The sequence below is a fragment of the Anastrepha obliqua genome, chromosome 2 (assembly GCF_027943255.1).
Source record: "Anastrepha obliqua isolate idAnaObli1 chromosome 2, idAnaObli1_1.0, whole genome shotgun sequence".
NCBI lineage: Eukaryota > Metazoa > Arthropoda > Insecta > Diptera > Tephritidae > Anastrepha > Anastrepha obliqua.
This window is the reverse complement of record NC_072893.1, coordinates 47,199,600-47,211,430: the sequence shown is the minus strand read 5'-3', so window position 1 is coordinate 47,211,430 and position 11,831 is coordinate 47,199,600. Positions and strand designations below refer to the sequence as shown.

At 39.7% G+C, this 11,831-nt stretch overlaps 2 protein-coding genes across 2 annotated transcripts; both read right to left on the bottom strand.

Annotated features, from left to right (window-relative positions):
* Nucleotides 1–3,982: 3,982 nt before the first annotated feature.
* LOC129238116 (uncharacterized) lies at nucleotides 3,983–4,674 on the bottom strand. Its single transcript, XM_054873155.1, has 2 exons — nucleotides 4,518–4,674; nucleotides 3,983–4,422 (listed from the first exon to the last, which is right to left on the bottom strand). Exons 1-2 carry the CDS (start codon nucleotides 4,672–4,674, stop codon nucleotides 3,983–3,985), a joined length of 597 nt encoding a protein of 198 aa, XP_054729130.1.
* A 3,556-nt stretch (nucleotides 4,675–8,230) lies between these two features.
* LOC129237292 (glycine, alanine and asparagine-rich protein-like) lies at nucleotides 8,231–9,400 on the bottom strand. The gene is made up of 2 exons (XM_054871944.1): nucleotides 8,732–9,400; nucleotides 8,231–8,587 (listed from the first exon to the last, which is right to left on the bottom strand). The coding sequence occupies exons 1-2, from the start codon at nucleotides 9,398–9,400 to the stop codon at nucleotides 8,231–8,233; spliced, it is 1,026 nt and encodes a 341-aa protein (XP_054727919.1).
* Nucleotides 9,401–11,831: the final 2,431 nt, after the last annotated feature.

Here is an 11,831-nt window from a genome sequence, read left to right as displayed (position 1 = left end):
CCACAAATGAAACAATACAGTTTTAAGCTGACCCCGAACGGCTGCTGTTTTTTTATGAGGAGCTTTTTCATGTTAGAAATGCATTTCGAAATTTGAAATTGCCTGCCGAGGAAAAAACTGCTGAAAAAACTTTTTCTATCAATTGGTCTTTCGTGCTCGGGGTTTCGAACTTTTGCACTTGCGAAGGGTAGTCACTCACCAGCCGATTTGGCTATGGCGAACACCAAGGGCATTGCTCATAAAATGTTTGGTTCCACTGGAAACTTGTCTTTTCAATCAAAGAATAGCATACGCTGTAATTGGTGAGGCTATCACACAGCAAAGAGATGAAACCATCGATCGGTAAGCCCTCCTCGAGGATCGATAATCGCCGCATTCTCCATATAAAAAGATTTCCGAAAGCCTTTTATGTGGGAAAACTACGCAACACCTCAGACAAAAAAAATTTGACAAAAAACAATAAAAATATCGGTCACTTGAAATTTTCTCTCTGCTACACTCAAATTGAATAGGTTATAAAACTGCCTGCATACAATTTCTCTAAAAAATGTGGTTTACACGTTTCAGAGATGGTTGTGAGGACGTAAATGACAATGAATACTGCATTGAAATTGTTCGTCAATTTATCAAAAATGAACCGAAATCATTGAAATTCAAGAAATTGGAGTTGAATATCTCCAAAACATGAATTTATCGCATTTTAATTGATCATTTGGGGACGTTTCATTCTCCACAAGTTAACTGAGGACCAAAAATTGTTCAGAATTCACTATTCGAAAGACCTCTTTAAAGAGGCGAGTAAAGACGAGAACTTCACAAGGAGTTCATGCCAACTGTCCAAATTGTCAATCCAATTTTCTATTTTGGCTTTTTGAAGCGTTTGTTGCATCGCATTCGTCGATTTCGCCCTGAATACCGCAAAGGAGGAAGCTGGCGCTTATTGCTTGATAATGCACCTCCTCGATCCACTCCTGAGACTGATTTTTTGACTAGAAATCGCGTTTTAATCATCAATCACTCATCGTATTCCCCTTATATGGCTCCTATGGCTTCTACCTATTCGGAAAATTGCATTCGGCCATGAAAAGAAAACGTTTTGCGTCCGTAGAGGCCAGCCAAAAGGCTTGTACCGACATCCTGAAGGACATTCTGGTCAATGGTCTGAAACACTCTTTAGAAAAGCTTTTATATCGCGTAAAATAGTGTATCGAGGCCAGAGGGGACTATATTAAATAAATAAACTCGAAGTTATCAGAACAAAACTCCTGTCGTTTCTATTTTAGCTCAGTCTTGTTTATTTTGGACTTCATCTTGTATGTATCTGAAAGGTTGTAACTTAAATTTTTCTATACCCATCGCAAAAAATCGCAAAAAAAAAATAAAATTAAATTAAATTTGTAACGATTAGAATTTTCAAAAGGTAAAGTTTTAGACCCTTCCTCAATATTTCATGCATAATAGGTTTTCAAAGCCGCATGGCAACCGCTCTCTTGCGCACGGCCTGACGCGGATTATCGAGCAAATTTGTAGCGGCGAGTTCATTGTTTTCATTTGTTCTGGATATCCGGCTGTGCTCCGCCGTGGGCTGTTGGCTGCTGAACTTGTTTCCTGAACCCATGAAGGAATCACATCTTCACTTGGGGCATTACGTAAACGTCACGAGCTTGACGAAAGTGAACAAAATCTACGACGGAACCCTGTATTATATTAATTTAATGTATATACATATTAAAATTGTTCCATGAGAAAAAATGATTATTTACAGATAAATCTTGTTTATGGATCGATTTGGTCCATATGGATTTGTGAATAAGAAGAAAATTAGAAAATACGCCTTTTCCACCCATATTTTAATTTCGTTTGACAAAAAGCATCTTGCAAAAGACACAAAGCATCTTGTTATGACAGCCGTTTGAAGCAGACGCTCTTAAGCATTTTTATAAAAATTAAAGAAAATGAACCTCGATCGCTCATTAACCCCAATTTTTGTCCACGAAAAAGAATATAACACAAACCAAGTAAAACCTTCGAAAACATTGCATATATTCTTCACCATCAAGTGGAACCAGCATAAGTGGCGTCAAACACTTGAACCAAAGTGAGGTCGCCACACAAGAAATAGTCGATAAAATCTACGCTATGATATTGAACGTTCGGCTAGCGAAGGTTCGCGAGTTTTAAACGTAAAATGCTAAAAGTATAGTATGCCACATGTATCATTAAGCGGATCATGATTTCATTTATTATTATTATTGGCGTGGTAAAAAAATATAAACATATACATATTTAGGAACTTAGTCTAGTATTGACAAAAAAGATTTACAACTATTTCTATAGAGTTCTAAAGCTCTTAGTTTGCTGAATGATTTGCTCGTCTATCTGGCCGATCTAGCCACACTTTTTTTTATAATTTGTTTGTCAATAAAGATTTACAACATCTGTCTTTTTTTAACCGGGTCAGTGATGACAATGACGGTCCCCCCGTCAATAGTAACAATACTCACAAGGTACTCAAATTGAGTAACGTCTTCTACTAGATTTCCACTATATTAATATTAAACTGATCATCATCGTTGGCGTTGATTCGTATAGTTTTAGTTTTATCGATGTTGATGTTGAGACCCCCCTTTTCACATTTTTCGGCGAGCCGTGATATCTGCATTTGAATATAAGTATGGCGATTTGATATAAAAAATAAATTACCGACACGCTCGAGATCGCTTAATTTGCAACGCAGCCTCCAGCCTATGCCAAAAATTTCAATGTTAACAGCTGCTAGCACAACATCCAGGGCTGTGATAAATGAAAGCGGTGACAGGGCACCGAAAACGGTTCGCTGAGAATGCCATTATCCAAAACACGCCATGAAGCTCCTTCATAACTGCTTCTAATTATGTTCAATACTTTCGGCGGAATCCTCTGAATCAAGTGCTCTCGAGATAAAGTTTCCTTTTAATGGGTCAAAGGGTTTTTTTTTATCTAGGGAAGTTAGGTACAGACTCGCATTTAGTTCAACTGACTGCTCGATCAATATTCTAATGGCGCTTATTTGATCAGTACATGATCGCCCGGGCCGAAAACCGGCTTGATTTCGCCGAAAAAGCGCATTAAGTGGCTCTGCAATTCGACGCCTTCAAATTTTTATCAAAATTTTGTTTATTGTAGGCAGTAACGATATTCTTCTCCAATTGGGGCATTTTTTCTTTTATCACCCTTTTTAGGAATTTTAACTAATACTGCTTGTCTCCATACTGGTGGAATATTTTCTGTACTCCATACTTGCTTAAACAAGTTATGCAATTTCTCTGCGATGTCATCCGGTATTGCCTTAAAACACTCTACTTGCATGCTGTCACTGCCAGAAGCTTTCCTAAGCTTGGGCGATGAAGTGGCTTAACGTATTTCATGTTTGCTGAGAGGTCTACAGCCTATGGATTTATTGGGGTTACGCCTTCTCAGCGATGTCCTCGTTGCTCGTCTACGTCAGTGACGATTGCACCAGATTCATTTTCATTTAAATATGGAAAAGCAATAAGAAAGATGGATTCCCCTTTTACTCACAATTGACATCAAAGGCAAACACTTAGGAATATCAAAGATAACTCTTCATAATTCATAGGAGACCAAGGAATACTGGAGCCAGTGAACTTCTCTTGGATAATCGAAGCCGAGGAAAATGGGCAAGGTTACTGTCTTATCCAAGTTTATGTTGAGAGCTAGAGAAGGTCATGCAGGGATTGAATGCACGTTGTTGGGTGATTTAAGGAAAATTACGAAAGGAAACGGTAATATTAATAAATTTTTACCACCTGGGTTGTGTTTCACATCCAGTTATGAGAAATATAAAATGTTTTTTTTTATTCCTTTTATTCCTCTTAGCTTTTGCAAATCCTTCTTATTAGTTGTATGACACTGCACTGCGTTTCGATTTTTTTTTTATCATTTATTTTTACAAACTCTTATTTCAAAGTACGAACCCCACTTATCTGCCATAAGAAGTTCGAGAGCTGCTCTTTGCTCTCCCCTCCGCCGCTTCGCCAAAATCAAGATTATCGCTGACGCGCGTTACGACTTTACCGCTGCTCACTATCTGTGTATGCAATCCTTTGGATAGCGAAGAGGTAGCATCATCTGAAGAACTGGTTGCACCACCAGCGGCGCCAGCACCTTCGTGGGACAATTGCGTATGATCATTGCTTACATCCGGCACGGCAATCAAGTGGAAATCCTGTTGTCTTCCTGGCAACTCCAACCAAACGGTGTGCGCGGCTGGCAAGTGAGCACCGGCAGCAGAGACCGGCCAAGGCTGTTCAAGTGTGGTCTCATGATGCTCCAAACCAATATCACCAATAGCCGTGCCACCCTCCGTTGCCTTGGTCAGTTGCAAGATGCTCGAGGTGATTTTTATAGCTGGACCGTAGTCTTCGCAGTTTGCGCGCATAATAAATTAAGAAATCGAAAATGTTAAACCAAAATTATTTTTGTTTTCGTTTTGTTTGTTTGACATTCTAACCCACCATTTGGTGCACCGCCACTTGTGCTGTGTCCACGTTTTGTCCGCACTTCGCTCGCCTCCATACCCTCGTCTCGTAAAGTGCTTGCCTGCAGCTCAGTGGCGGCTAGAAGAAGTAAAATCAAAAAGCGTAAATTCTTAAATATTGGCTGAAACAGCATTTTGTGTAATGTTTTGTTTGAAGTTATTGTCGCTCAGTGAAGAAGTCTTTCATATTTTTCGCCTTTATATACGTGAGTGTGCACATTGCGGATAGAAACTTTGATGCAATTATTTCATTATTTTTCTGATCAATTAAGTAGCGGATGCAATTTGTTGTGCTTCGACGCTTATTGAGTACTTGGTGCCTTGGTTTAGTTGCTATTATTGTCACAAACTGACTACGGTTTAAAATAATTTTTTTTCTTACTAAGGCAGCAGTTGAGCTAATGTTGGATTAACATTCAGTTATGACAGAAAGTACTCTACGTTGGCAAACGAAATTCTATTTTACTTGTAAGATATAATCAAAATACTAACCTATGAAATTATTAAATGTTTTTGAATGAATCTCCTTTAATCACTAAAGTTCTTGTGATGCTTTGGGTGTCTCTTTAGCATAGGGGAGTAAGGCTAAGTGTTTATTACAAAATGAAGTTAAGTCCTAATTGCGGGAAAGATTCTGTAAATACTACAGACTCGAAATCATTATTTCTACGAATGCCATTCCCTTCAAATATGAGAAAGCCAAGCCTCATTATTGCTTACTCTGTATAGAATCCTAAACCACATTTCGAGTTAGTGCCTAGAAAAGAGCGAGCGGTGTGAGCCATTAGGTATTTTCACCCTATAAGTCACCAATCCTCCTCTCAGGCTTAGCAAGCATGCACCGCTCTCGTGAGATCCAGAGGTGAAAGCTTCTAAGAAAGGACGATAGATTTTCAGGTTCAACCATGCGTTATGTTGAAATACAAAATTGCGTGAGTAACTTCAGCTACCACGTCACATGGGGATCGGCAACAGAATTCTGCCCGCTTATTTCATGCGTATTCACATACTCGATTGGACGAGTCGTTGTTCAGACGGCAACGAAGTAACATGAGTGGGTTGATGTTTTTCTTATATCACCAACACAGTTTTTTCGTAAACATACCGCTGCCATGACCCATGTGGTATCAGCCAAACAGCTAACTTTTTCAAATTCACTGAGACCCAGTTAACGGTCTGAAATGGCTACACCTTTATACATCTTTTCACCATGGATACAGCCGTCGTGTGCCTTGGCTATTTTTTTTTTTTTCAAACCGCTTGCTATAGCAGTAGAAGGGTGCTGCAGCCCATTTGGTGTGCAGTCGCTTCCACTATTCGCTTTGTTCGCAGTCAAAGAAGCTGCCTCCTGTTCGTGCTGCAAAATAATGCTTGTGCTGGTGCTGTCTCTGTGTTCTTTTCAAAGCCAAAGCATGAATAAAATGATTGCTGTAAAAAGTATTCGAGCAAATTATTACAATTATTTTCCATGTATTAAGGCCCATTGCCATATTACAATAGTTGGTCGCTCCTTTGCTTCTTTGATCGTCCTCAATGTGGTCTAACCATCACTTCCGCGGACGTCCTCTTCGATTTTCACCCAGCATGCGCGCATCTAGCACTTTGCGGGGTATTCTTTCATCTGGCATTGTGCAAACTTACCCTAGTCGTTGGATGCGCTTCGGCTTGATAAACCGCACGATGTTTTCACCTTGTAGGAATTATTATTATAAAGGGTGGGTCATATAGGGTTTGCTTTTTGAACCACCTATTTTTTTGAGAATGGTAAGACAAATGACATGTCAAATGTGTTCATAATTTACTTAAAGGTTTGACATTTACGAAATGGGATGCTATACGCTTGAACAAATTTGAGAAATATTGAAAACCTATTTCCAAAGTGGCGAGTCTTCTTCTTCTTTTCACATCGGTTGCTACGTCAATAAGCAAAATTGTCGGATTTGGGGCTCAGAAAATCCACACGTTACTGTAGAGAAGCAAATGCATCCATAACGAGTCATTGTTTGGTGCGGTTTTTGGTCTGGCGGCATCATCGGGCCATTTTTTTTCGAAAATGAGCGAGGAGCCGCGGTTACAATAAATGGCCAGCGTTACCGTGACATGCTCAACGAGTTGTTTTCAAAAATTGAAGAGGATGACATGGACGATATTTGGTTTCAACAGGACTGTGCAACTTGTCACACTGCCAAAGTTACACTCGAACTTTTGGCTACCGTTTTTGAAAACCGAATAATTAGGCGAAATTCCGATATCAATTGGCCGCCTCGGAGCTGTGATTTAAGCCCGTTGGACTATTTTTTGTGGGGAGCCGTTAAGGACAAATGCTATGCGAACCATCCAGAGACGATTGATGATTTAAAACACGAAATCGAAGTTGCCATTCATGAAATTGGAGCCCAAACAATCGAAAATGTGCTTAAAAATTGGGTTGATCGAATGGCCTACTGTAAAACCAGTCATGGCAGTCATTTGAACGATATTCTGTTTTATTCATAAATGACAATGTTCAATCTTCAAAATAAAAAAAAGCAAATTTTACATGGCCCACCCTATATCTGATGCGATAGAGACCTCCTCCTCCTCTTTGTGGTGTGCGTCTTGATGTTGTTCCACAAATGGAGTGACCTACAGTTTTAGGCCGAGTCTGAACGCCAAATGGTTTTTATGAGAAGCTTTTTCACGGTAGGAATACACTCGGAGGTTTGCCATTGACTGCCGTGGGGTGACCGCCATTAGAAATAAAATTGTGTATCATTTTGCTGTTTCATGCACGGAGATTCGAACCTACGCACTCCCGATTAGTAGTCACGCCCGAACCCATTCGGCTAAGTCGGCCACCTTAGCATCTCTGCTCTGTATAAAAAGATGATGTTAAATTGGGGTTTACTCCTGGATAATGTTCCGTTAGAACTCCTCCTCTCATTATTAAACATTACTGGTTGGTTGGAAAAAAGAAAGTTAACGATTGCTGCCGATCCGGTCTTGTCTAAAAGACCTCACTATCAAGCATATTTTAATATCTCCGCATCCCTAGGTATGCTGACCCTGGGATCTCTTAATTTCAGTAGCTGTTATCTCATCATGCAAAGGGCGGAAATATCCTACGTCTTTTGGAACAAACTTTGATTATACGCGAAAGGCGACTTCAGCGATGCATTTACCTAATTATCTAAATTTATAGAGACCAAAAATGTCTTTCTTTAAGGTAGCTTTGGCTTTGAGCTCGTACAGTACATCTTTAATCATATTTATCCATCCTAATTGACCTTGGTTCGCCACTTAAATTTTTGTCTAAGACATTTCATAAAATCGAACTTTATTAAGTTTTAGCTCTCTTAGCAAAAAAAAAGTTAAAAGTTTGCAACTTAAGTTGCTGTATGATTTACTGTTAGCATAAAAATTAGCGCATTCCTCTTTGGACACAACTGAGCCGTAAATACTGTAAGCAGCACTACTTTAATTAGATAGTAAATGCTAAATGTGCAATGACTACAGAATGCCAAATGTTTCTCAAAAGATTCAAAAAGAACTTTATTCGAACTTTATTCGTAAGCCAAAATGATTTTCGTTTCAAAAACACATGAGTTTGGTGAAAAGACTTCTATGTAGTACAGATATTTTTAAAATATATAAGACTATGTAAGACTATGTGTGCAAAAAGAGCGAAGACAGTTTTTTACTAAACGACTTTTAGCAGCCAAGTTTCTCCCAAATGCCACCTCTCTTATAACCGCTATTCCAGCCACCCGTCGCACTGCTGCTGCTGTCCCAAGCGCCACCACTTGGAGATGGGGGACCATAGGTTTGAGCAGGAGCACCATTAAATCCTCCTTGGCTCGAATTCTCTTCATCTACGATCAACTTAATAGTTTTCACCTGTTGTGCAGGCGCAGGGCCGAGTGGTGGAATAGGTTGTGGTTGCGGGGACTCTCTGTACTGGTAAGTTTGCGCTGCGCCTGATTGTCCAATTTGAGTTGAATACTGAATAGGCTGCGGTGCTGGAGCTGCAACGTATGTGGTTTGAACGGGCACAGGCGCTGGCGCGGCCTGAACTATAGTGCGCACTGGAGCTACCGATTGTGTTGCCACATAAGAAGTTGCCGTTTGCACAGGCGCTGGTGGCTGCAGACTAACCGAAATTTGCGGTGCTGGTGCTGGTGCGGGTGCAGGCAAATTGATTGCCGGTGGTACTTGCACCTGAATTGGGATGGGTTGAGGTGCCGCATTGCTATATTGATAAGCTCGTGCGGCGCTTTCTTGTCCAATTTGAGCCGAATACTGAATGGGTTGTGGTGCCGTAGCTGATGAAACGTAAGTGGTTTGGATAGGCGCTGGCGCCACCGACTGTGTGGTCACATAAGAAGAGGTGCGTTGCACGGGAACAGGTGCGGGTATTGGTATCCATCCACCACTGGAGTAGCCACTTGAGTAACCAGTTGCGTAATTTGATGAAACATCAGCATCCTGATTGGGTACAATCACTTTGATAACCCTTACGACTTGTCCACCCTCATTGCTGCCACTGTAACCACCTGTGCTGTAACCACTGCTGCCATACCCACCACTGCTATAGCCACCACCATAGCCGCCACTCGCTCCAATGCCATAATTGTAACCACCGCCATACGACTGACGTCCATAGCCATTGCTGTAGATGGGCCCATTTTGTTGGCCGTAAAAGCCGCCATTGTATCTGCCGCTACCATAACCGCCCCCACCGCCACCGCCGCTACCGCTGTTACCACCTCCACCCAGATTTCCAGCTAAGCCCAACAGCGCCAATTTGGCGCCTAAGAGAGCATCGGTGGGTGGCGCAAGCGTGGCCAGGACGCACACAGCAAGAACCAAACACACTTTCATCGTAAAAAATCCAGTTATTTATTTATCGTCTAATTTTTCTTAAATTAATAAGCGCGAGAAAAATACGATCAGCTTATTCGAAACCGCCGTTGAACCAAACTCGATGTGAACTGCTCAGATCTCTTTGAGCTGCGTACAAATTTATAGGCCAAAAATGTCAGGTGCTAAATTGAGTTAGTTTGGCTGCGATGGGCGTGCCGTATACGCGCATATAATATTTCGTGCATACAAAAGATCGCGTAATCTCCATATGCCCGTGACAACAATGGATAGTATAACTAAGCAATTCTTAAGTACCGAAATTGTCTACGCCGCACGCCTCTGCACCCTTTTCTCTTACGCAGCATGCCAAGTCGCACTGCTCAGGCAGGCGGCAGTTCGCACATCTCCCCAACGCACACACACATGCCTAAAAGCAGAGCTCTTCCGCTAATGCATTCAGCATGCGAGGTGGGGCTAATAAATAATATAATTAATGCTCTAAAATATTTTTATTATATTTCATACTAAGGGTGATCAGATTGGAGGTACTTTTGCCAATAGGGGTTTTTGACAGATCACGCGTGACTACTGTCAAACTAAATATACAATTTTTTTTCAATATTCATTGACATTTCTTTATGCAAAGACTTGGAAATCAACAACGTTTACAAATCATAAAATTGTATAACGACGCTCTGTGAAAAGTGTTTATCGCGCGCTCAGGTCAATGATGGGGGCTCAGCGATGAGGTCCATTTTTAGCTTAATGGCTACGTTAATAAGCAAAATTGCTGTATTCGTGCTGAAGACCAACCCGAAGCTATCCAAGATCAGCCATTACATCCATTGAAAACAACCGTTTGGTGTGACCTAGAGAAATCATCGGCTCATATTTCTTCATAGACGAGGCTGGCGTCAATATAAGTCTGAAATGATGATGAAGTGAAATGAAGTCCGTAATCTCCACAACATTTGGTTCCAACAAGACGCCAGTAAGGCGCTACTGCCCATACAGCCCTTGAAATAATGAATTTATGGTGTCATGGTTTCGGTGAGAAATTTATCTCTCATCTCAGACCAGTGGATTGGCCACCGAGATCGTGTAATATCACACTTTTGTACTTTTATATGTGGGGGTATCTAAATCCTAAATGTTTTTTGGATAAACCAGCTTCAGTTGAGGCATTGGAAACCAACATCAATAAAGTTATTCACGAGATGCCGACCGAAGGCCTCCAGCGAGCCACGAGTCATTCAAAATTGTTGTTTATGGATGGCCGACGACGCAGTTGCGGTCAATCTTTGAAAGGGATTATCTTTAAAAAATAAATTTCATGAATAGTTCTACACAAAAATAATTAAGTTTGCCCAATCAATTTAGATTTTCGTTGGTTTACTTCAATTTAAAATCCGATATTTTATTTTAATTTAAAATCCGACACCTCTAAATTAATCCCCCTTTATATATATTTACGTATTATCACCATGAATATGTACACCTGTGCTCACATAACTAAGCCATTTGATATTTTTATGCTTTTCGCCATATTTTTCAAGCCAATATTTTTTCGTTAATTTTTTTTTTTAATTTTTTACTGTCTAACTAAAACTTTTTAAATCAAAGTTTAAATTTAATACAAAGCTCACAAAAATTAAAAAAAAATTCAAAACATCTCATAAAAATTTTCAACTTTTAATTAGAAGTATGGTATGCAGTTTTATAACCATTGAGTTTTTTTTCGCAAACGATGGTGTGGACTTTCTTCCGTATAAAGCACATATCCGGAAATCGAAAGATTCTGATTAAAAAGTTGAGAATTTTAATGATAACACGTTGCTACAGTGCATCAGAACTTTTCAAGTGACATGATAAGCAATGTAGAGAATGACGCGGAACCGTGCTCAAAAAATTTTTAATGCTCTCAAATTTTTTATTTATCATTAAAAACCGATTTTTGGTGTTTTCCGACACTTGAAAATTCGTAGCTCGTCTGCATTTTATCCGATTTCCAATCTTGAAGCAGTTTTGTTGAGGTAAATTTTAGTTCTTCTAACGAATGTCTTCTATTTTTCACGCTAAGCAAAAATAACCACTGATTTTTCAACACAAAACTTAAATTGTAGTAATTTTTTTTTCAATTTTTGCGAGTTTAACGAGGTGTTGTCGATAATAGCGAAATGAAAGGTTTATTTATTTGTGTAAAGTCTTACAGCTGTGTGTATTCCGAATGTAAAAAGCAATTAATTTCAAAAATCGATCAAAATGTGTCGAAGTAACGGATTTTTTGTAAAACAAAAAAATCAGTAAACTTAAAGTTTTGTTCGCTACTTTCATATTTGCAAATTTAATGCGGTTCTCCGGTTTTATTCGGGAAATACGTGTATAATTAAGTATATTTACTCATAGCTGTGTTCTTTCCGAATCTAGCAAGCATTATTTCATCAAAATT